The sequence below is a fragment of the Ambystoma mexicanum genome, chromosome 14, assembly GCF_040938575.1.
Source record: "Ambystoma mexicanum isolate Mex_15411 chromosome 14, UKY_AmexF1_1, whole genome shotgun sequence".
In the NCBI taxonomy this organism is placed as follows: domain Eukaryota; kingdom Metazoa; phylum Chordata; class Amphibia; order Caudata; family Ambystomatidae; genus Ambystoma; species Ambystoma mexicanum.
In genome coordinates, this window is record NC_090940.1 from 85,008,397 (window position 1) to 85,034,536 (window position 26,140).

Consider the following 26,140-nt stretch of genomic DNA (forward strand, 5'->3'; position numbering starts at 1 on the left):
TTTGTTGCCCAGGTTAGAGCTGAATTTGTAAATCACAATTATTAATCCAGGTGCTGCAGATAAGTCCTTCATCCTCTCAAGTCGATAAGATTGTGCTGAGTAAAGTAACACGTTATTACAGCACTTGGGAGTCTTAAATAATGAAGCTTTCAATTCAAGCTTTGAAAATGAGGGGTGCTATTTAGCTCCTGCTTCTAGCCTAGGAGAGGAGAGCCTCGTTAGCTTCAAACCAACAGCCAGCCACCAGGAGCTGCCTTTGGCTCCCCAGGCTGGTGGGCGCCCTAGAAACGTGTGTGTGACAGAATGCTTATCAAGAAGATTTAGGGCACATCTAGTACACATTTACACACAATGAATCATCCAAAATAGACACTAAGTTAAAGTGTGCATCTCATGTGGAAGTGAGATTTGCCAGGTGCTGGGTATCCCTCCTGGTTCCCCAGCTGTAGCTCCTGCCTACTGGGTGACAGCAGACACCCAGGAGCTGGTTTTCGCTCCTGCTCTTCGAATCTTAATTTCAAACATGCCCTGGGCACTCGAACAAGGTATAAAGAGAGTATAAAAGGTGGAATTGTCACAGACTTACGACCTGTGGGCTGCAAGGCGATGGCAAGGTTTCCACCAGATTGCAATAGCAAAGTTGGGTTATGGTCAGGGGTCAAGTCCTAAAATATAAAGTGGGGGGACTCATCAACAAACGCAATGGGATGTGACGTCGCCAGAAATTAGCATATCAAGGTGAAATATGCACATTTCATTAAATTGCCTTTGTATGACCACCCAAATTGCACAGGACGAATGGCATTTGACTTTCATAAAATCAACACACACACAAAACCAAGAGAGGATATTTTCTTCTAATAGTGTTTTTGAAAACGTTAAAAGGTATGCGTGTTTTAAACTCCAAGAACCAATACAAATGTTTTCCCTGCGGCTTGCAGTACCGAAAGGGGACATTTCAACTTTAGCTGTTTATTTTTCATCAGGTTATATAGTGCAGTGGTGAAGTTTCCAGCCTACAAACCTGATTACTGCGGTTTGATCCCTGGGGTGGTCTTTAATTCATAAATTCAAAGTGGACATTCAATTTTTATCTGGGGGGGGGGAACTGCGTCCAACCTCTGAATAAAGTGGGTGGACTCCGTCCTCCCCTAACCCCCCCCCCCACGTGTACCCTCGACTTGAGCCCTGGTTATGGTCCAAATGCAAATTATACCGATTTTGTTTTTAAAGAACTATGTAGGCGTAAAATGCATTCTGCCCCCCACGTGTCTGCAAGTTATACAGGCTAAGCGCCACAGCCATCACTGTGTTAGAACAGGAACACTTGAAAATGGGAACCCAATAGTTTCAAAACCTGCTGCCATTTTACAAGCCTACATTCCCGAAACCTGCACTTCTACATTGGGCTGACATTTTACAAGCCTACATCCCTGAAACCTGCACTTCGACATTGGGCTGCCATTTTACAAGCCTGCATCCCCGAAACCTGCACTTCTACATTCGGCTGGCATTTTCCAAGCCTGCATCCCCAAAACCTGCACTTCTACATTGGGCTGCCATTTTACAAGCTTACATTCCCTGAATGAAACCTGCACTTCTACATTGGGCTGCCATTTTACAAGCCTACATTACCTGAATGAAACCTGCACTGCTAAATTGGGCTGCCATTTTACAAGCCTACATCCCCGATCGGTCATAACCTGCACTTCTACATTGGGCTGGCATTTTACAAGCCTACATTCCCTGAATGAAACCTGCACTGCTAAATTGGGCTGCCATTTTCCAAGCCTGCATCCCCAAAACCTGCACTTCTACATTGGGCTGGCATTTTCCAAGCCTGCATCCCCAAAACCTGCACTTCTACATTGGGCTGGCATTTTCCAAGCCTGCATCCCCAAAACCTGCACTTCTACATTGGGCTGGCATTTTCCAAGCCTGCATCCCCAAAACCTGCACTTCTACATTGGGCTGCCATTTTACAAGCTTACATTCCCTGAATGAAACCTGCACTTCTACATTGGGCTGCCATTTTACAAGCCTACATTCCCTGAATGAAACCTGCACTGCTAAATTGGGCTGCCATTTTACAAGCCTACATTCCCTGAATGAAACCTGCACTTCTACATTGGGCTGCCATTTTACAAGCCTACATCCCCGATCGGTCATAACCTGCACTTCTACATTGGGCTGGCATTTTACAAGCCTACATTCCCTGAATGAAACCTGCACTGCTAAATTGGGCTGCCATTTTCCAAGCCTGCATCCCCAAAACCTGCACTTCTACATTGGGCTGGCATTTTCCAAGCCTGCATCCCCAAAACCTGCACTTCTACATTGGGCTGGCATTTTCCAAGCCTGCATCCCCAAAACCTGCACTTCTACATTGGGCTGCCATTTTACAAGCTTACATTCCCTGAATGAAACCTGCACTTCTACATTGGGCTGCCATTTTATAAGCCTACATTCCCTGAATGAAACCTGCACTGCTAAATTGGGCTGCCATTTTACAAGCCTACATCCCCGATCGGTCATAACCTGCACTTCTACATTGGGCTGGCATTTTACAAGCCTACATTCCCTGAATGAAACCTGCACTGCTAAATTGGGCTGCCATTTTACAAGCCTGCATCCCTGAATAGGTCGCCTACTTCAGATTCCACAGGAAGTGCAGCTTGTGAGAATGCGATGCCCAGCATGTTGCACTGCAACCCCTTCATGGACCCTAAAGCGTCTTTTAATCTCAAATTCTGTTACTTTGGGAGGGGAGACCTCCCCCCACCATTGATCTACTTAAACTGCTGCCCCACGTTCGGATAAGACCTAGCACAGAAGTAAATACGGTTACACGGCAACCCATGCCTATGTTGTATTGTAACTATTACAGACTTTTTAAAATGTCTTTCTAGCCTGCCTTCAGACCATAACCCAATTGTGTTCTGCACCATGGTTGAATCGTTGCCCTCGCAGCCTACAGACCTCAGGACTATGGCAATTCAACCTTCCAAATAGAATTATACGGTAATTCTCTCAAATCATCAAGGATTAAGAATTCTTAACTTGACCCCACAGACTCAGTTTTTGAGAACACCTTTGCATTAAAAGAAAACCTTTTGACCCCTCCCCCCTAGCCACTATCACAGCTCGGTCTACTGCACAACCTGTTCCAAATAGACTCCTTCTGGAAAAGTGTCCTTGCAGCAGATCAACGAGTGTGTAGAGAGGGGGAGGGTGCACTGCTTCGAAGTCACACTAAAAGGGTCCTCAAGTCTGATCCTGTATCAACCCAACCACATCAGGTTTTCAAGATGACAAAATAACGACCATTTAAAAGCATAACACTGAAACAAATTGGGTGGATACCCGGAAAACATGGAGTGGATTTAACTCTAGAAAAACGGACTTGAGATTCCCATAACATATGTACCTTCTCTGGAGAGACTTCCATCTCGGATAAGGTTACTATGTGCTCCGTGGTGCCAGGATACCACGTTTCTCAGTGCTGGGCACTCATGTTACAAACACATGGATTCTGGGACTTAGCCTGGTGCACATGGATGCACTGCACCCAAAAGGGCCTTGTTATCACGGTTTGCAATTGGTAAGCCTAGGACCGGTAACCTTGGTGTCCTAGGGGAATGGAGACACCGTTTCCAAGGGCATCGTTACACACAAAGGAGGGCTGTTAGACGAGGACTACTCCGGACCACCACCAACTCACTTCACCAAAGGGCACTAAACGGGAAGTAGAAGGATTGGACACCAACCAACTTGGATACCCATTGAAACCAGCGACGTCGAAGGCTTTGCAACCATGCCCCAATCCACCAGGCCCCCCAGCCCACCCCTCGTTATCAATCCCAAAGAAAGGCCCTTGTAATATAAAAAAGGTTCAACATACAGATTTTGCTTCGGCTGACGCCTGGTCATTGCCCCATGATTTAGGCCTTTCAAATATGGCCATCAGTGACTCTTTCTCACTCCTCCTTTTGCGTTTCAGAGCCTCCAGCTCTTCGGGGTCAACCGTCGACACCTTTTTCATGGGCCTGGTGAAAAAAGACTTAAATGCCTCCAGCGGTGTCTCTGGGGGGGTAGGTTTCACCTCTTCCACTGGCGATAAGGCTTCAGCTGCTTCCGGTCGTCCTCCCATCTCGTCGGGCGTCTTCAATCCTCCGGACTCCTCCGAAAGGCCCCCCTTCTCGTCGGTTTTAGGGATGTCAAAGTTCAGCAGGTTGGAGAGCTGGTCCAGAAAGCGAGAGCCAGCCTTTGGTTCGGGGAGCTTCCTTTCTTCCCGCTTCTTGAAAAAGGTCTCTGGGCTGGTCCTAGACTTCTGGACGGGCGACTTGAGCTTGAGCAGTGCCAGGTCGCTGTCCGGCTGCTGGATCTTGGTCAGGTCATCCCTGTCCTCTGCAGCGGCTCCCTTTTTGTGCACGCGGAGTCCGCTGAAAAAGGCAGGGAGCTGAAAGGGCTTTTCGCTCTGTGATGGAGTGGTGGGCCAGGCGCCAGTGGAACTGTTCCTAGATCGGGGTGAGCCTTCGTAGCCCAAACTCTCACTGGGGCTGGTCCCAGGACTAAAGTTCTTGCTGGGGCTGTAGGGAGTGGAGGGTTTATCCTTTGGGGAGTACAGAGAGCCAGACTGTTCGCTGAGGCTATCCCAAGAGCCAAGATTCTCGCTGAGGCTGTCCCGCGAACCAAGATTCTCGCCTAGGCTGTCCCGAGAGCCAAGATTCTCGCTCAGGCTGTCCCGAGAGCCAAGCTTCTCGCTCAGGCTGTCCCGAGAGCCAAGCTTCTCGCTCAGGCTGTCCCGAGAGCCAAGCTTCTCGCTCAGGCTGTCCCGAGAGCCAAATTGATGTGGCCAGACATTCTCGGAATCAAGCTCCTCGTTAGTCCTGTCCTCAGATCCAAGCTTCCCACTGGGGATGTCCCCAAAGTTTAACTGCTTGGAGATGTTGTGTGAGCCAAGCATCTCTTCAGATCTGTCCTGAGGCGGGAGGCTCTTGTTGGGGTCATCTTCAGAGCCAAGGTTCTGGGGAGGGAACACGGGGCAATCTTTAGAGTCATTGGGGCTATCTGGGGAGTCAAGGCTTTCATAATGGGTATCCTGGAAAGGAAGTTTCTCCTTGGCGATATCCTTATTGCTAAGCTTCTCGTTGGGGCCGTCATCAGACCCTTGATGTTCTTTCTGCTCACGCTCATCACCGTAGTCTTCCCCACAGCGGTCTTCCAGCTCAGCCTCTCCAAGAGTGTCAGATCTCTGAATATCTGAGTCTACGCCATCAGGTGTCGTCCCTTCGGCACTCATGGTTCTGCTCCTTGGTGAGGGAGGGCCAGGTGAGGTCGAGGGAAGATCCTTCATGGCTTCTCTGTCGCTAGCATCATTGGGGTCAACCCTTTGCAACGCTAAAGGGCCGTCCGTGGTGCCACTGTGCTGCAGCGACACAAGAGGCACAGCAGCATTCCAAGACCCTGCGCAGACTCGTCCAGTCCCAGCCGTCTCTGGAGCCGAACTGTCACCATCAGAGTCTGTGTCACTCGTCGTGTGCACCAGAGTCCCGTGCACAAGTGGCGCTTCTTGGTCAAAGTCGACAAGTCCAGGCTCAGGGAAACCTCCAGGAACGCCAATTCCACCGTCCATTTCAGCATTTCCCCATGCATTGGTTTGAGTGGGATCCCCAAATTCCACAGTGCCATTGGACTCCCCCACTTTGCGTCCATCTCGAGTGCGTCCTTCAGATTCACTGAGGTGTGTGGATAAGTTCTCGGGCGTGTTGGTAGGAGTCCCCCCCATGGCATCTGTTGGCCCATTTGCTAAATGGGCATCTTGCAAGCCCCCTCCTCCGTCCCAATTCACCCCCACCTGGCTTCCACGTGCACCCTCCGCGACTTCCCCATTGGGCAAGTGGGTACGCGCATCTTCCTGCACCATGGCATGGTCCTGGCTTTCCGGGGTCGCCCCCAAGACCCGGAAGCCTTTGAGAACTGCAGTCTCCGCTTTGGCAACTTTCGCCGGTTCCACTTTAGTGTTCCGCCCAAAAAGGTTTTTCATGGAGAACTTTTCAAAGAAAGTCTGGACGACCTCGGGGGCTGGCTGGGCCTCTTTGCCGTCTGGGGCGTTGTTGTTGGCTTCCATGATTTTTTAATGAGGGGGTGGGGGTGTCCTGGTCGCTTCGACGAGCACCCCACTTTCTCCGTCTGCCAGTGGTGCCCAGCCCTGTGCTTCTTCAGGATGGCTGTGACTGTGCTCGGAAAAGACGCCGCCTGCGGCTCCTGCTGCTCCGTGCACCCCCCATTCCAGAGGCACGCGTGTGTGGGCCCGGGACCGCCTTCCTTGCACCACGTTTGCAAGGCTACCGGACGGTGCAGCGCCTCCTATGCAGAGACACAGGCTCAGCGTGGAGGGAAGACTGCCAGCCCACCTCCCATGCAGACACACAGGCTCAGCGTGGAGGGAAGACTGACAGCCCGCACCAACAAAGTTCTTCGGGAGCGTGTGCCGCTTCCTTGTGTGTAAAGAACACAAACGCAGCACAGCACGCCCCGCGCCCAGCCCAGATCTGAGCTTCCGGCAGCTGGGAGCAAACACACCGCCTCAGTCTCCTACACTCGACCGGGGCCGCACTGGTGGGAGTGATGTGGCTGTAATCCGGCCCGCTTCAGATAGCGCGGCGGGTTAACGCCACTGCTGCCGACGCATGTGTATAAAGTGACGTTTCAGATGAAGGCTCGCACTTTCATTTGGTTATTCCAGTATTGGTTATGCAGTCCAAAACACGCCCATCGGTCTTTGGAAACTAAATGTCCTGATATAGTCCAAGCACCACTGTAAAATAAAAAATAAAAAAAATAAGCCTGCCACTTTTGCTCCGCTGAGGCGAGCGCACGTGAGAAAAATAAAATAAAGGTATAACTGGCAACGAAATTATAAAACTTATCTGCGGCGAAGATCACAAGGGCACCGTAGGGCAGGGGAGTCTTGCGAAGGCGGGAGCCACGGGCCACACGTCGCCCAAAGTTTCCCGAATCAGAAGTATCCTGGGTTTAAAGCGGTGCCGAGATATAGTTAACAAAAATTGCGGTTCCAGCGGAAAACGTCAAAAACAAACAAAAAAAGTGTCTGGGATGCAGCCCTCTTCCGGCTTCCGAGAGCGCTGCCTGGAATGCGGACGCCAGCCTCCGGGGCGGTGTCAAGTTACCCGGCCGGGCAGGTGAGCGCTGTTGCCGTGGACTCCACACAGCAGCGCTTTCAGGCTCTCCCCAGCCCGGAGCCAGCACTCCTCAAGTCCAGGGCGGCACCGTGCATCCTGGGGCATGTAGTCTGGCTTCTTCAGAAGTCATGGGCAATCTCAGAAAAAAATGGTTCCTAGTGATTCCATCGACAACCATACCATCGACACAAAAAGCATCGAACAAAAACCCATTGAATGCATTTTTTTTAAAACATTTTATGGGTGGTGCTCCCGGTGGGAGAAGGGGGGGCACTTTTTTTAACCTTAAAAACCCTTTTTTACTAAACTAAACCCTTTACCATTTAAAAAAAATGCAGCACCTGGGGACCAACTCAGTTGGTGACGGTGCGCGGTACAAATACCTTTAACATTTAATGGGTTTTTTTCGATGCATTTTTTTTCAATGGTATGGTCTGTCCATGCTTTGGATTCGATGGAATGACCGGATACCGAACAAATGGTAGAGGGGAAAAACGACTCACACGGGACATGACATAGCGTGTGCTGGATTTTACATGCACACACCTAGACGTTAAACAGAACAAGAGGGCACAACAGTAGGCTACACTGCCATTGGAATGTTTGGGGCGGGGAGAACAGCGAGTCAGTAGAGGGCCTTAACCACTGTTAAAAGACTCGTTGTTTCTCTCTCAACATTCAGCCTTGCCTATCGTCTGCCCAGGGCAACATTCCACCTTGACAATGACACGCCAAGGTTCCAAGTTCTCCAGCTGCTGCGTTTATGATTGGTCCAAATTGTAATAGCATTAGCTGTAATAGCAGAATATTATGCAAACAATTTAAAGGCGGAAAGCATATCAAGGGTACACTTTTTCCCCAGTGATTTGGTTTACAGAATTGAACCTTTTCACATAATTCCATTTCATAATCGCACACGTAAAATATTTAGAAAATACACAATAACATATACATTTCAATGTCATCATCAAGTCATCCAAATGTAAAAGCTAAAAGGGAAAAAACTAAGAATACATGTTTGTAAACAATAAAACTAAATCTGATCTTGCAGCATTTTAAATATCTCTTTTTTCAGTTTAAAAGAATTTTATTGATGATAACCATACAAGGCATAACAGGGTTGTAACAAAGCTCAGCAACTAATAGGATATTAGTTAACAGGTGCAAATAAAAAGCTATCAGTTGAAATACATAGGGGTCTTGCATGGAAATGAGATAACTGGGTGTGAGAAAAACCACATTTTGGGGTATAATGAGGGGTCAAACACATATTAGAAACAAGACAGAACATACACAAGTAGGAGGGTGGGAATAAATAAGAGGGAGAGTAGCATAGGGAGATGCACATAAAATTGTCTTCTTGGATGTCAATTACGCAATAGTAGTATTGGATAACATTTTTATAAAAGGGTTCCATTTCAATTCATGCATTAATAATAGTGAAGGTGTATAAGCATTGCATTTTTCGGACCTAAGAATGTTACATATTGAATTCTACCATATTTTATAGTGAAGTTGACTTACATTTTTCCAGTTAGACATTATAGTTTTTATGGACACCAACATAAAAAGATTAAACAAGTAATCATTACTCTCATGCATAACTTGTGTAGACATAGTATTTCATATGAAGAGCAGCTGGGGACAGAGTCCAGCTGTACATTAAAGATTTCTTTGAGTGTATTCCACACATTGAGCCAAAAAGGTTTTACATGTTTACAGTCAAGAAACATATGTCTAAAGGTTCCTGAGGGTTGAAGGCAACTCCAACAGTTGTCATTTTGTGAAGAGCCTTGATGGACTGATAAACACTCTACGATGAAAGAAAAAAAGGGTTCGTAATCGGCTTCCTGAAGTGGTCATTCTTGATACGTGGCTCCATACTTGAGGCCATTGTAGTAGATCATCTTGTAAAGCAAAATCCTGCTTCCAATCCTGAAATCATTTTTGCATAGTGTCCATGGAGGGGGTCCCTATAAGGATTTTATAAAATAGTGCGGAAGTCATACTGGAACTATGAACAGGCTGTAGTCTGTTTACATTAATGTCAATATTGCTACATATGAGGGAATCATAATTTTCCATTATTGCATCAATAATAGAAAGGTATTGTTAGCTATATGAGATCAGGTCATGGAAACCAGTAGCAAGTTCATTGAAAGTAATTGGGAGGCCATGTATACAAATCTGATTAAGATATTAAATGCCCAGAGGGAGCCACGACCTCCAGAATATTGATCTTTTCTTAATTTTGATCAACAGATTAGACCAGAGATATGAAGAGATACATTTGGAGGGATTCGTCATATGTGGATACAAATATGTTGGGAGTCAACGGGCAGATAACATTATACTTGTGCCTTTTATGAATCTATTTTTTGCTTTGATGAGATAACAATCCGCCAAGATAAGAGGGTAAACCATGGCTCTCTCTAGACTTAGCCATTGAGGTACATCAACAGATTGCTCATGAGTAAACCATAGCTGTACTTGCTTCAAGCCAAAGGCCATGTGATTTTTTTTTAAAGTCAGGGAAGCCCACTTCCCCAAGAGCCTGTGGATATTTCAGTTTACATAGGGATATTATGTTTCTTGGTTCCCCAAATAAATTTAGTTAAACACATATCTATAGATTTGAAGGAGGAGGAGAGGAGTATTGGTAACATGTACAAAAAATACATAATTGGTAAAATCCTAATTTTGATAGATTCTAATCTGCCCCACCAAGAAAGGTACAGAGGGGACCAGCAGTCGGTGAGTTCTTTGATTCGTAATAATAGAGATGCTTAGTGATATCTTTGATAGAGTTAGAGATATGAACACCAAGGTATTTTAAACCATTGGGACACCATTTCATACCGGATGTTTGGATATGATGTTTAGTACCATGTACGTTAAGAGGTAGGATTTCTGACTTCTCCGTGTTCAATTTATATCCTGATGCTAAGAAGAACTTTGAGATAAGTTGCAAAAGATGTGGTAAAGCGGTATCTGGATTTCTTAGCAGGATTAGAAACTGTATTCCCTTTATGTTATTATTTTTGTCTAATTCCTTCTAAGAAGGGCTCTAGGGCAAAGATGAAAAGGAGTGGGGAAAGTGGACAACCCTGGCGTGTGCCTCTAAATAAAGTGACGTATGGGGACATTTGCCCAGTAATAAAAATAGCAGTTTTGGGGTTGGAGTAGAGTTTTCTTATCAGGGAAATAAAGGAAGAATCAAAACCATGCCATTGAAGGGCTTCCAACATATAATTTTACAAAGGTAGCGGGCGCCCCTCTCTCGCAAGAACAGACATGATAACCTGTTCAGTGGTTATTAACCACTTGAGAGTTCGCAGCCACTGCTTTTACTCACTGTGCCTTTCACAGATGGGAAATATCCATTTGCATATCAGTCTTTGTCCTGCCCAGGGGCAGTCCAGCACCGAAATACAATGGCAATTCCAATCTGAACGAGAGTACCACCAGCAACCCCATACACGTGTTTCACCCTTGTTGGGGATCATCAGTGAGGTGAAGCTGATGCCTCTCTAAGCACAGTGAGAGGGAGACCACGTCTGGTTGCCCCCAGGAGACCCAGGGTTACCAATCCCAGGTTCCTTAACAAATAGTTTTACAAAGGTAGCGGGCGCCCCTCTCTCGCAAGAACAGACATGATAACCTGTTCAGTGGTTATTAACCACTTGAGAGTTCGCAGCCACTGCTTTTACTCACTGTTTCAAGGAACCTGGGATTGGTAACCCTAGGTCTCCTGGGGGCAACCAGACGTGGTCTCCCTCTCACTGTGCTTAGAGAGGCATCAGCTTCACCTCACTGATGATCCCCAACAAGGGTGAAACATGTGTATGGGGTTGCTGGTGGTACTCTCGTTCAGGTTGGAATTGCCATTGCATTTCGGTGCTGGACTGCCCCTGGGCAGGACAAAGACTGATATGCAAATGGATATTTCCCATCTGTGAAAGGCACAGTGAGTAAAAGCAGTGGCTGCGAACTCTCAAGTGGTTAATAACCACTGAACAGGTTATCAGGCCTTGTTCTGTCGAGAGAGGGGCGCCCGCTCCCTTTGCAAACTAAATTTCAAGGAACCTGGGATTGGTAACCCTAGGTCTCCTGGGGGCAACCAGACGTGGTCTCCCTCTCACTGTGCTTAGAGAGGCATCAGCTTCACCTCACTGATGATCCCCAACAAGGGTGAAACATGTGTATGGGGTTGCTGGTGGTACTCTCGTTCAGGTTGGATTTGCCATTGCATTTCGGTGCTGGACTGCCCCTGGGCAGGACAAAGACTGATATGCAAATGGATATTTCCCATCTGTGAAAGGCACAGTGAGTAAAAGCAGTGGCTGCGAATTCTCAAGTGGTTAATAACCACTGAACAGGTTATCAGGCCTTGTTCTGTCGAGAGAGGGGCGCCTGCTACCTTTGCAAACTAAATTTCAAGGAACCTGGGATTGGTAACCCTAGGTCTCCTGGGGGCAACCAGACGTGGTCTCCCTCTCACTGTGCTTAGAGAGGCATCAGCTTCACCTCACTGATGATCCCCAACAAGGGTGAAACATGTGTATGGGGTTGCTGGTGGTACTCTCGTTCAGGTTGGAATTGCCATTGCATTTCGGTGCTGGACTGCCCCTGGGCAGGACAAAGACTGATATGCAAATGGATATTTCCCATCTGTGAAAGGCACAGTGAGTAAAAGCAGTGGCTGCGAACTCTCAAGTGGTTAATAACCACTGAACAGGTTATCAGGCCTTGTTCTGTCGAGAGAGGGGCGCCCGCTACCTTTGCAAACTAAATTTCAAGGAACCTGGGATTGGTAACCCTAGGTCTCCTGGGGGCAACCAGACGTGGTCACCCTCTCACTGTGCTTAGAGAGGCATCAGCTTCACCTCACTGATGATCCCCAACAAGGGTGAAACATGTGTATGGGGTTGCTGGTGGTACTCTCATTCAGGTTGGAATTGCCATTGCATTTCGGTGCTGGACTGCCCCTGGGCAGGACAAAGACTGATATGCAAATGGATATTTCCCATCTGTGAAAGGCACAGTGAGTAAAAGCAGTGGCTGCGAACTCTCAAGTGGTTAATAACCACTGAACAGGTTATCAGGCCTTGTTCTGTCGAGAGAGGGGCGCCCGCTCCCTTTGCAAACTAAATTTCAAGGAACCTGGGATTGGTAACCCTAGGTCTCCTGGGGGCAACCAGACGTGGTCTCCCTCTCACTGTGCTTAGAGAGGCATCAGCTTCACCTCACTGATGATCCCCAACAAGGGTGAAACATGTGTATGGGGTTGCTGGTGGTACTCTCGTTCAGGTTGGAATTGCCATTGCATTTCGGTGCTGGACTGCCCCTGGGCAGGACAAAGACTGATATGCAAATGGATATTTCCCATCTGTGAAAGGCACAGTGAGTAAAAGCAGTGGCTGCGAACTCTCAAGTGGTTAATAACCACTGAACAGGTTATCAGGCCTTGTTCTGTCGAGAGAGGGGCGCCCGCTACCTTTGCAAACTAAATTTCAAGGAACCTGGGATTGGTAACCCTAGGTCTCCTGGGGGCAACCAGACGTGGTCTCCCTCTCACTGTGCTTAGAGAGGCATCAGCTTCACCTCACTGATGATCCCCAACAAGGGTGAAACATGTGTATGGGGTTGCTGGTGGTACTCTCGTTCAGGTTGGAATTGGCATTGCATTTCGGTGCTGGACTGCCCCTGGGCAGGACAAAGACTGATATGCAAATGGATATTTCCCATCTGTGAAAGGCACAGTGAGTAAAAGCAGTGGCTGCGAACTCTCAAGTGGTTAATAACCACTGAACAGGTTATCAGGCCTTGTTCTGTCGAGAGAGGGGCGCCCGCTACCTTTGCAAACTAAATTTCAAGGAACCTGGGATTGGTAACCCTAGGTCTCCTGGGGGCAACCAGACGTGGTCTCCCTCTCACTGTGCTTAGAGAGGCATCAGCTTCACCTCACTGATGATCCCCAACAAGGGTGAAACATGTGTATGGGGTTGCTGGTGGTACTCTCGTTCAGGTTGGAATTGCCATTGCATTTCGGTGCTGGACTGCCCCTGGGCAGGACAAAGACTGATATGCAAATGGATATTTCCCATCTGTGAAAGGCACAGTGAGTAAAAGCAGGGGCTGCGAACTCTCAAGTGGTTAATAACCACTGAACAGGTTATCAGGCCTTGTTCTGTCGAGAGAGGGGCGCCCGCTACCTTTGCAAACTAAGCTTCCAACATATAATCCCATTCTACCCGATCAAAAGCTTTTTCTGTGTCAAGCGAGACAGCAGCATTAGAATCTTTGGAACCATGGATATTGTCCAACACATTCAGGAAAAGTCTGATGTTTGAGGAGGAAAGTCTACCCTTAACATATCCTTCTTGATCATGTTTAACTAATTTAGGTAACAGGGGGAGAAGTCTATTAGCTAGAAGTTTTGCAAACATTTTACAGTCTGTATTAATAATTAGTACCTGGCGAGAGTCAAGCAGAATGCAACAAGCATTCTGATTGGCTCTCGCTGGGTCATTACCCGGCTGAAAATCCATCGATTCGCGGCCGGGATTCCAGTCGCCTTGTCCACAGCGAGGGGCGTGGCAGCCCCCTCAGCCAATGAGGAGGCTCGAAGCTGGGCCATCCCTGCTCCGAGCCTCCCCATGGCTGAGAAGCTGCCTTCGCCCCCGCCGGGGACTCAGGTAAGGTTTTTTTCTTTTTTTCCACCTCCCTGCCCTCCCCACCCTACTTACCTTCTGCATCCTTTGTCCACGGCAGGTGGCGTGGCAGCTTCCAGCCGTGTGGAGGCTCGAAGCAGGGCCATCCCTGCTCGCGCCTCCACGCGGCTGGAGGCTACCATCGTCCTCCGCTGGGTATTCTGGGGCGTCTTTTTTTCTTCTTTTCCCTCCCCAACTCCCCAGCCCCACTTACCTTCTTCTCTGTCGTCTTTCGGGAGTGGACACGCTGGGAACACTTCTGTTCCCAGCACGTCCGATCCCGATGGCCACCATGGAAAGGGAAAACGGACTCCGTTTTTTTTATGTCCCGAAACGCTGCAGCGTTTCGGGACAGAAAAAACAGTTTATACTGATTGCATCGAATGCCAAAGCATCGAATGCCTTAGCATATAAAAAAAAGCAACAAAAAAAGCATCTGAGGCATTTAAAAAAAAATGTAATGGGGGGGGTCCCCCATCCCCTGTTTTTTTTACCCCTTAAAACCCATTATAATACAAATAGAACCTTTACCTTTGAAAAAAATGCATTCAATGCTTTTTTTCCTCAATGATTTTGGCATTCAATGCTATGTATTCGATGCAATGATTTTAGTGCCCCGGTCATGCAGATCTTGCGGACCCGGGTACTAAAAGCAATATGCCCCTCATGGCTTTATCAATTTTATCAGGGGATATAGGAGCACTAAGCATCCGCAAATCAGTTTTTGGATATGAGGAACATCTTTAATAGGTTTATTATTAGGGGGGCTTCCGATGTGTATAATTTCTGATAACATTTGGAAAAGACATTTATAATTTCTTTATCTGAGAAGGTTCTGTTGCCCGCTTGATCTTTAACTACAGCCATTCTGGCGTTATCTTTTTTAAGCTTAAGATATGAGGCAAGGGACTTACTAGAATTATTAGAGAATTGATATATTTTTGCTTTATATTTTAAGAGATTCCCAAAGAGTATTGTTTGATGATATTATTATATTGTACCCTAAGTTTGATAACATTATTTAGAGTGGCATCTGAACTGGTGGTGGCAAGTAAGGATTCCTGGATTTTGAGTTGTTTGAGAATGTTGTCAGATACTTGTTTAAGTTTCCTTTTCTTATTCGCAGCACATGATATAATAGAGCCACGAAGGACAGCTTTGTAGCAATCCCAATTGTTAACTACAGAAGTATCCTGACTTTTGTTCTCTGCAAAGAACTGGTTGTACTGTTGGGTTATATAGGGTGAGAATAAATTGTCCTCTAAGCGGGCCGAGTTGAACCTCCATCTGTTCGATTTACATGAGTTTTGCAGAGGGGTAAGTTGAATGTGGACAGGTGCGCGTTCAGAGACGGTTATGGGCTCAGTATTGGTGTATAATAGAGAGCTAGCCAAGATTTAGATATGAATATATAATCTAGTCTGGACAAGGTTTTATGAGGATTAGAAAAAAAAGGTATACTCCAGATCTGAGGGGTGAGTTATGTGCCAGGTATCAATAAGGCCTAACTCCGAAATAAAGTTAGCAAATTGTGATTGGGATTTAGTGTTTTTAAAACGCACGCTGGATTTCCTATCGAGGAAAAGGGTCCATGATTTCATTAAAATCACCACAGATAATTAAAGTATTCAGCTTAGAACAAAACATATAATTTCTAAATTGTGTCCAGAAGTGGGGGGTCTGGCGATGTAGGACCACATATGTTCAGAATTGTGTATTCTATAGATTCAACAAATAATTTAAAAAGCACCCATCTACCTATGTCATCAGATTCATTAGCTATTACTTTACACTCAAGGTTCTTGTGTATAAGAGTAATAACTCCATTCTTCTTCCCTTTAGCTGCCTCTGTTTGTGAGAGGTGGGTTTCTTGGATACAAGCTATGGATGGTTTGGCTCTGTTAAGATGTGAAAGTATTTTCTGCCGCTTAATGGGGTTATGCAGCCCTTTGGCGTTCCATGACATTACATTGAAAGTCATACCTTCGAACAAAGTAATATATATATAGCAGTATTATGAACTTTTACATATTGTTATCGTGTGAAATAACATTAATTGCAATAATATTCAGAGTCACCTCTAGGAAACCTTCTATAGATGAGGCTAAATGAAACTGTGCACAGGGTCAATACACACAGGGAACAACACAAGAGGGATGTGGGGAGACAAGCATGATCACCATGGATATATATGGTCCACAGCTGTATAAAGAAGAGAACTAAGGAAATTGTGGATAACTGGAAACAGCCACGCCAATCCATGTTGAGAAAGAGAAAAATGGGGGGTTGGAGGACCGCAGACAGGACAGTCCCCTCACCTCCCACTCCGGCGGAGTAGCAAGAGTGCTAAAATTGTAACCATTTATGGTATTAAGTATTTAAACTTCGGATAGGTGATCTTGATGTGTCCATTTAATCCTTTTTATAGTTTTGAAAAAAGTGGTTTTGAAAGGTGGAAGTATGGCCATTTAGATTAACTTCAAGAATAGCTGGGTGCAGAATGACTTATCTGGCGTTTAACAGCTTTAATACTGGCCTATAGGCAAGCAATTCTCATCTTCTAGCAGCCGGAGCATTTGGTACATCCTGGGAGATAAATATATTTTCCTGCCATTCCATAAAAGTTGCTTTGATAATTTCACTTTTTTCTTCATAAGCATCACATGTGTGTAATCTAGTAATGCGAAGATAAGAGTTCTGGAAGTATTATTAGAAGGCTGCATGGGTTTGAGTGGTCCAATCCGATGAGCTCTTTGAATATTGAGTTGAATTGACAATGGTAGATCTAAGAGCTTAGTAAGCATATTATTAAGGAACAATATTGTGTTATCTCCTTCAGAACCTTCCAAAACGCAGATAATACGAAGATTGTTCCTTCTGTTACAACTTTCAAGGTTTTCTGCTTTTTTTGCAGATGTTTGGCAGAGTTTTCAAACCCAGGTACTCTACCTGTCACATCCTCTGCATCACTAGCCAGTCCTTCAACCTCTGTCATTCTTGATGCAAAAGCAGACCATTTCTCGTCAAGCTGCTGTAATTTAAAGTTTTTCGCTTCCATGAATGGTTTTAGAGCTCTTATTTAATCTAGAATAGCTTGCATGACTGGGTCAGGAGACTCTTTCTTAGGTGGTGGTGATTCACTCTTCTGCCTTTTGAGAGTGTTGGAGGGAGGTGCCGGTGTATCTTTAATTTGACTCTTTTTAGAAGCCATAGCAGCCTGGGCTCATAGAGCAGCAAATAGTCGGAGAGATAAGGTATACAGGCTTCAGAAAGCTAAAGCTGATTACATTGTGCCATGCAGAGTTTAATTATCTCCTCATGTCCGCAGACAATTCAACCGTGATTAGCTTTATGTCCAAATCTTTATATGAATAGTAAATTATAAAACATAGCCAGAATGTATTCTTATAATATATCTCAGTAGTTGAAAAGGTAGAGGCCTTTAGTGAGCAGAATAACAGACTTCAAACTTCATAAATGTTCAAGAAACAGCCTTCAGAATTCTTGTATATGGCAGTAATTTCATGTGCGTGTATTAGAAATGCTCCGTTACATGGAAATGAGAAAAGAAACCCGTGTTGTGCAGAAAACGTGTTACCAGTCTGTCAGTTCTGCCCACGCAGCGTCTTTGCCGAACAGCTGGCAGGAGACTCTGCATTCTCAGGAACGCGATGCCGCAGTCGGAGGCAGGCCTCGCCCCCGGAAGTCCTTCTACGCAGCTCGGAGGAGCACCACGCACCACCAGGAAAGTACATATTAAAAGATACGAACCAGTTTCTTGTGAAATATGATGTCACAACATCAAAATAATGAAGAAGTAAGCCACCGGATCTGCTTCGGCGCTTGGCCAAGCACCCAGCATTTTAAATATCTCTAATAACATCCAATATAAGCTTAACAACTGTGACATGTTGTCCCCCAATTGGCCCATAACATTTCTTCCCCCAAAACAGTATTGTAATCGTCCAGGATTCTAAAGTGCTTGTGCTCAATTGGTGTTGTAGCTTTAAAAAAAAAGAAAGTAAAAAATGTTTTAATGTTCCGAACAACTATGATCTTTACAGAGACAACTTCTATCAGATAAAGGCATAGACTTACTAGTGCCAATTTGTTGAGGTGGGCATAACGCGAACGTTGCGTACCTGTATTTCCAGGAGATGGTCGAACTGGAGAAGCCAGGCTGTTTGTTCAGGAAGTCGAATGAAGAGAAAGTGACGCAATGAAGCCATCTCCACCGATTCCTGATAAGAACAGGTATGTATGGGGACCAACTCCTGACGCCACGGAAACACTTCCCTGCAGATTAACGTGACGTTAAGACAGTGCAGACACTGACAGGGAAGGCAGATAGTTCCAAAATGTCCAAGGCAGCTGACTGAAGAAATAGACTCCTTGTACACCCTCAGAAGGCAGTGGAAGAACTTGCAAGTAGAAAACACAGTTCAAGTAAAGTTGCAGTGAAGATCCCCTTAGTGAAATCCACTTGGCACTGAAGGAAGCTATAGCAGCAGACCAGGAGCTGGTACCCCGGCTCAATAGGCCAGGAAGAGGAGGCACAGGCCAGTCAGGGAACAAGGGACCTCAGGGGGTGAGAGGGCCCGCGGAGAAACAGGTACCCTAGGAGCGGGGTGAGAGGGCCCGCGGAGAAACAGGTACCCTAGGAGCAGTGGAACCTAGGAAAGGAATGGGAACCCAAGGAGAAACAGGGATCCAAGAGGGTAACAGGTGCCCAAGGGAGAACTGGAGCTCAAGGGAGAACTGGAGCCCAAGGGAGAAGCAGAGTACCAAGAAAGAGGCTGGACCCCAGGAAGGGACTGGAACCCAGCGGGAAGGCAAGGCAACACAGGAATCCGGGCAGGACACAAGGCAACAGGGAACCCGGACCCGCTGGGGAGAAAAGGGAAACTGGAGCTGGAGCAAATCCAAAAGGGGGAGCGCAGCAGCGAGTCAGGAACAAACTGCGTTAAGATGCGATTTGTTCCTGTACTCGAGCGCTATAAGGCTTGAAGTGCAGGCCGACCCACGCATGCGCTGTAGCCGCATTACAGCGGAACGAGGCTTGACACACAAGCCTGAGGCGCCGATGGCAGCTCTCTGTGGCGTGCGCGTATGTCTCTCAGTAACGAGCATGAAGGCTCGTCAAGGAGTAATCCTCCTAACCAGCCGGAACCTAGAATACAACTGCCAGGGTCGGGAACGTCCGCCAGCAGACCTCCAGGAAGGTACCCTAACACCATGTTCCCCCACAGAAAGACCAGGAGCACCCGGTTTCCAAGGATGACGGGAATAGAATTCTCACACTAAGCGAGGGGCATGGACATTACCCACTGATTCCCAAGTGCGATTGCAGGCAGGATAACCCTTCCAATCTACCAGATATTGCAATTTTCCCCGATGGTAACGGGAATCACAAATCTCCTGGACCTCAAACTCAGGGGCACCATCGATATCAATGGCTGTGGGTCAGGAGCAGGAACGACCATAGGGATCCGGCAGATGGGGTTTCAGCAGGTAAACATGGAATACCGGGTGAACCCGCCAGGACGTGGGTAAAGCAAGCCTAAAAGCCCCCGGGGATACCCGTTTAATGATGCGAAAAAGGCCTAAGAACCTGGGAGCTAGTTTAAGTGGAAGGTTCCGGGTTGGCAAATGCTTGGAAGACAACCATACCAAATTCTCCACCCGAAATGAGGGCTCAGGACTCCGATCTTTGTCGGCAGTCTTCTTCATGCTCTCCCGTGCCCGAGCGAGGGTACCAGCAGCTTGATGGTGGAGATCTTGATTCTTGGAGACCAAATGATCAGCCGAAGGAACAATGCTGGGATGCACAGAAGAAAGAGGTAGCAGCTTGGGATGAAGACCAGAAGAGCAGAAAAAGGGACTCAGTCCGGTTGCAGAGTGAACAGAATTATTGTATGCTACTTCGGCTAAAGTGAGATGTGACACCCAATCAGATTGAGAAACATTGGTGAAGCAGCGTAAATATTGTTCCATGGCTTGATTCGTCCTTTCGGTCTGTCCTTTGGTTTGTGGATGATAACCCGAACTGAGAGCCCGATGGATACCTAAATGTTGGCAAAGTTGACCCCAGAAGGATGAAACAAACTGAGAACCCCAATCTGTTATTATCTTCTCCGGTAAGCCATGCAAGCGAAATATGTTATGTAAAAAGGATTGTGCCATCTGAGTAGCTGTGGGTACTTTCTCAAAGGGAAGAAAATGAGCCATCTTGGTAAAGCAGTCCACTACCACCATGATACAGGTGTGACCTTCAGAGGGCAGAAGGTCGACTACAAAGTCTGTGGCAATGGTGTGCCAAGGATATGGTGGTCTCTGTAGGTTGCAACAAGCCGAAGGGTCTCTTGCACGGATTCTTGACTTGAGAACAAATGGGGCAGCACTCCACATAACGCTTGGCTTGGGTAGCCCATCCCGGCCACCAGAATTGTCGGGCAATGAGTTCCCGCGTAGATCGAATGCCACAGTGACCACCTATCCTGGAATCATGGAAACCCAGTAAAATGATCTTACGGATGTCCTCCGTAGGCAAATACAATCTACTCTGAAAAAAGAGCAATCCATCCTTCTCTCTTATTAGAGGGTGTTTCATTAATACGGATCTTCTGGGATCAGCTAAGGTTTCTTGTGCAACTCTCTGTAGATAGGGTACGAGAGCCAGGAGGAAATGCTTCGGGGCTAACAGAGGCTGATCCCGTCCCGATTGGGTCGTCCTCCAAGGAGCGCCATCAAGCATCTGCTTTCACATTTCTAGAATTGGGAACGTAAGTGATGTTGAAGTCAAAGTGTGAAAAGAAGAAAGTCCACCGGGCCTGTCGAGAGATTCTGCACTGAAGAGAACACAGGAATTGTAGGTTATGATGATCCGTGCTTACCTCCACAGGAAACTGGCCTCCCAGAAGATGGTGTTGCCACTCCTCAAAGGCTGTGTTGATGGCTAGAAGCTCCTTCTCGATAACCGGATAGTTCCGTTCACTAGCAGTGAGTTTTCTGGAATAATAAGCCACAGGGAAGTCTACCTCCAATCTTGGGTCATGCTGCAACAAAACTGCCCCGCTGCGAAATCAGAGCGTCTGCTTCCACAATTAATGGCTTGTTGTCGAGAGGATGGTGGAGTATAGGAGAAGTACTAAAAGCCTTCTTCAAAGGAGGCTGCAGCTTCCGATCCCCAAAGAAAGGGTTTCTTGATACTGGTCAAACTTGATAAAGGGGCGGGCAACCTGGAAAAAGATGGAATAAAGCGACGATAAAAATTGATGAAATCAAGGAAACGTTGGAGATCGCAGATCTTTGGGAGGTTTCCATTCCAGGGTTGCCCGAACCTTAGCGGGATCCATATGTATTCCAGAAGCACTGATTACATAACCAAGAAATTCGATATGGTCTTGATGAAAAAGACATTTCTCAGCCTTGGCGTATAAATTATTTTGCTGCAACTGTCTGAGAACCTCCATTGCATGGATTATATGTTCCCTGAGGTCTTTGGAGAACACCAGGATATCATCCAAGTAAACCCAGACGGATATCCCAATCAGATCCGTGAAAATATGGTCCATGAGACATTGGAAAACTGAGGGGGCGTTGCACAATCCAAAAGGCATAACTTGGTATTCATAGTGTCCTGATGGTGTCTTGAATGCCATCTTCCATTCATCACCAGACTTTATGCGTACCAAATGATAAGCCCCTCGAAGGTCGAACTTGGTGAATATTCGGGCATTATGTAAGGATTCCATTATAGTTCATATCAGAGGTAGTGGATATCTGTCTTTCCTGGTGATATCATTCAATTGCCTGCAGTCGACACATGGACGTAGGGTACCCTCTTTCTTCTTGACAAAAAATAAGGGAAATCCTGCGGGTGAATTGGAAGGAGTAATATCCCCTTTCCGAAGACAGTCCTCAAGATACTCCTGTAATACCTCCTTCTCTTGTGTGGTTAGAGAATACACCTTGCCATGTGGTATCACAGAATCAGGTAGCAAATCAATAGAACAATCAAAGGTTCTATGAGGAGGCAACGGGATGTCCTTGGGTTCAGCAAAGACCTCTTGGAATTCTAAATACTCAGTTGGTATTGTAGTCACTGCGTAAAGACAAGACATAACACTTCCATCCGTCTGGGTGGAGTTAGACACGGTCATGGGAGAGACCACAGAACCACAACATTCCCGTATACAACGGTCAGAAAAAAATATTAAAGTCCGAGTGACCCAATTGATGTTCGGATTATGGTGTAATAACCATGGTAACCCCAAGATTATGGGGTACGAAGGCGTCTTGATAACATCCAAAGATATCCGCTCCTGATGTCCCTCAATCTGTAGTTTTAACATCCCAGTGTGTTGATGGACAGGGCCAGAAGACAAAGATGTCTTCCATCTATAACCTCCACCACTGAAGCACAATTCTTCTCTAGCAAGGTTAAGCCATTCTTTATGACAAAGTCGACATCAATGTAATTGCCAGAAGCGCCGCAATCCAACAGCCCCAACACCTCAATGGCTTCTTTACCTGGCCAGGAGACCTTGATACATAAGGCCATGAGAACCACCGGTTGTGCATCGGTTGTTGGACCGATTTTGAATCCGAAAGGACCGAAGAAGATGAAAGGCCCATCGTTGCCTTCCCAACACACAACAGGCCATTTAGTTTTCTGACTTTCGAAGTGGCCGTAGAGGGCAGGTACTGAGGTAACGGCCTGAGGCCCCACAATACAGACACAGTCGGAGATCTCTTCTTCGTTTCCTCTCAGCATCAGATAAAGGGCCTCTGATTGCTCCCAATTGCATTGGTTCAGAAGTTGTCTCTGAAGGACCCAATGCTCTGACTGGTGGGGGTACAAATCTTGGAATTGTTCTCTCCTGATGGCGTCTCTCACTCCGTCTCTCAGCCAGTCTATGGTCGATTCGTAATACTTGTTCCTGGAGAGACTGCAGAGAGTCTGGTTCGAGGATATGAAGCAACTCATCCTTGTATTCTTCCCTCAGTCCTCGTCGGAAAAGAGTCTTCTGGGTGACTTCAGGCCATTGGGAATCGGTGGCCAATTGGCGAAATGACTGATGTAAGTAATGATGTCACTTGATCCCTGTTTTAAATCCATGAGCTGATTCTGAGCCATCGCAGCGAGATTCGGTGACTAACACTTCCATCAAGGCCTTCTCGAAGGCAACAAATCCTCCAAAATCAGACTCTTAGCTACCACCAAAGGTGTAGCCCAGTCCAACACATTAGCAGTCAAGTTTCCCAAAATTTAACCTAGCTTGGCCTTATCCTGGTTAAAGTGTGTTGGACGACACAGGAAATGGATCCTGCAGTGATTACAAAACTCGGCTACCCGCCGAGGGTCTCCATCGAATTTTACCAGACTGGTTTGAGCCATCACGGCTCCAGCTGAAGTACTTGAACCGGCTCCTTGAGCCACCAACTGACGTAAGGGGAGGTTTTCTTGGTGTAAGGCTGTCATCTCGGTGCACAACGCCCTGATCTCATTCTTCAATTCCTGGACGTCCTCCATCTCTGAATCCGAACCGGTTGTTAGGCGTCTTAATCTGTTAAAGTGGGCGTCACGTGAACGTTGCGTACCTGTATTTCCAGGAGATGGTCGAACGGGAGAAGCCAGGCTGTTTGTTCAGGAAGTCGATTGAAGAGAAAGTGACGCAAGGAAGCAATCTCCACCCAGTCCTGATAGGAACAGGTATGGATGGGGACCAACTCCTGACGCCACGGAAACACTTCCCTGCGGATTAACGTGACATCAAAACAGTGCAAGCACTGACAGGGAAGGCAGATAGTTCCAAAATGTTCAATGCAGCTGACTGAAGAAATAGACTCCTTGTACACCCTCAGAAGGCAGTGGAAGAACTTGCAAGTAGAAAACACAGTTCAAGTAAAGTTGCAGTGAAGATCCCCTTAGTGAAATCCACTTGGCACTGAAGGAAGCTGAAGCAGCAGACCAGGAGCTGGTACCCCGGCTCAATAGGCCAGGAAGAGGAGACACAGGCCAGTCAGGGAACAAGGGACCTCAGGGGGTGAGAGGGCCCACGGAGAAACAGGTACCCTAGGAGCAGTGGAACCTAGGAAAGGAATGGGAACCCAAGGAGAAACAGGGATCCAAGAGGGTAACAGGTGCCCAAGGGAAAACCGGAGCCCAAGGGAGAACTGGAGCACAAGGGAGAAGCAGAGTACCAAGAAAGAGGCTGGACCCCAGGAAGGGACGGGAACCCAGCAGGAAGGCATCGAAACACCGGAATCCGGGCAGGACACAAGGCAACAGGGAACCCGAACCCGCTGGGGAGAAAAGGGAAACTGGAGCTGGAGCAAATCCAAAAGGGGGAGCGCAGCGGCGAGTCAGGAACAAACCGCGTTAAGATGCGATTTGTTCCTGTACTCGAGCGCTATAAAAAGCACTCGGCATGAAACCGAGGTTTGAAGCGCAGGCCGACCCACGCATGCGCCGTAGCCGCATTACCATGGAACGAGGCTTGACACGCAAGCCTGCGCCGCCGATGGCAGCTCTCTGTGGCGTGCGCATATGTCTCTCAATAACAAGCATGAACGCTCGTCGAGGAGTAATCCTCCTAACCAGCCGGAACCTAGAATACAACTACCAGGGTCGGGAACGTCCGCCAGAACACCTCCAGGTAGGTACCCTAACACAATTCCCTGTAGGGTTGGTAGTTGATTGTAGTTGAATCTCCGATAGACCTCCCCTGGCTCGATGACATGGAAAGAGAGTTGCATACTGTGGTAACATTTTTCTGTTTCTCGGAAAAAGATTGGATTCGGCGTAAAGTGTGTAAGTGCTCATTTGTTCTATGGTAACCAGGGGTGGACTGAACTAAAACAGGTCCTGGAAATAATTTTCCATGTGGCCCCATATTAAATATTTTCAGCAAGCCCAAGCCTTTTCCTATGAGATAATGTGAAAATAGAATAGATCACCACACAAAAGAGGCACAGGGTGAAGAGGCCTACCAGGAAATCTCCAGAGTACCCTATAGGCCAGTCCACCCCTGGCCAGGTTGCAGAGGACTTCTGGGAAATCTCCAGCATACCCCATAGGCCAGTCCACTCCTGGCCAGGGTGCAGAGGCCTACCAGGAAATCTCCAGAGTACCTCATAGGCCGGTCCACCCCTGGCCAGGGTGCAGAGGCCTACCAGGAAATCTCCAGAGTACCTTATAGGCCAGTCCACTCATAGCCAGGGTGCAGAGGCCTACCAGAAAATCTCCAGAGTACCCTATAGGCCAGTCCACCACTGGCCAGGGTGCAGAGGCCTACTGGGAAATCTAAGAGTACCTTATAGGCCAGTTCACTCCTGGACAGGGTGCAGAGGCCTACCATGAAATCTCCAGAGTACCTCATAGGCCAGTCCACCCCTGGCCAGATTGCAGGGGCCTACCTGGAAATCTCCAGAGTACTCTATAGGCCAGTCTATCCCTGGCCAGGGTGTAGAGGCCTACTGAGAAATCTCCAGAGTACCCTATAGGCCAGACCTATAGGTCACGCTCCAGTCAAGTTCAAATAACTTCCTTTTATAGCTTCAATTGGATCGTGAATTAAATCCAATCTCTCAGGACCCAATTTAGACAGAGTCGTGAGCAAAGTAAAATAAAAGTTATTAAGGGAAGTTATAGACTTGCTCGCCATAGATTTATAAAAATGTTCAAATAGAGAGTCTTCCAGCAGATCTAAGATCTTACGCAATAGACACAGTTTATTCCTCAACAACACTGTTGCCAAGGATGTCAGACTAAACTCATGCATAATTATACAATTGGGAATAGAATTTGAAAGTCCCAGGCCCTGTTTCCAAATGGTTCCCTGCAGTGAGTTGGGATATGAACCCATATCAGCCAAGGCAATCTCTACACCGTAAACAAGGGCCAGGACCATTTTTGCTAGGTAGAATTTATGAAAGGGAATAAGCGTGAAATTACAGAAGGTCAAACGGATCCTTTTCAATTGTGCTATTAAGGACATGGATTTTAATTTCAATCAATTCCTTATATCTAATTGGGAGTTATTATTTGCGATATCAAATCCCAAATATTTTATAGGATGGGCATACTCAAGGCGTGCCGTACCCACAGCCCAGGGCTTAGTCTTTGGCTTATGTTTGCTGGTGAAGATGACAATCTAATATTTTTTAGTATTCACCTGGAGGTTATCCTCTGCATATCGAGCAAAAGCTGACAGTTTT

General features: G+C 46.9%; 1 protein-coding gene across 3 annotated transcripts in view; it reads right to left on the reverse strand.

Moving 5' to 3' along the window:
* FMN1 (formin 1) overlaps positions 1-26,140 on the reverse strand; it is a 1,014,107-nt gene that overhangs the window by 385,601 nt on the left and 602,366 nt on the right. The window contains exon 1 of one of the 3 annotated variants that reach the window (XM_069638562.1): positions 3,902-7,188. The exons of 1 other annotated variant lie outside the window; for it this stretch is intronic. In XM_069638562.1, the coding sequence (XP_069494663.1) occupies positions 3,902-6,130 (2,229 nt within the window). In that variant the 5' untranslated portion in view covers positions 6,131-7,188. Of the gene's footprint in view, positions 1-3,901; positions 7,189-26,140 lie in introns of those variants that run through there. One more of the 3 variants, XM_069638564.1, reaches the window with a different exon arrangement.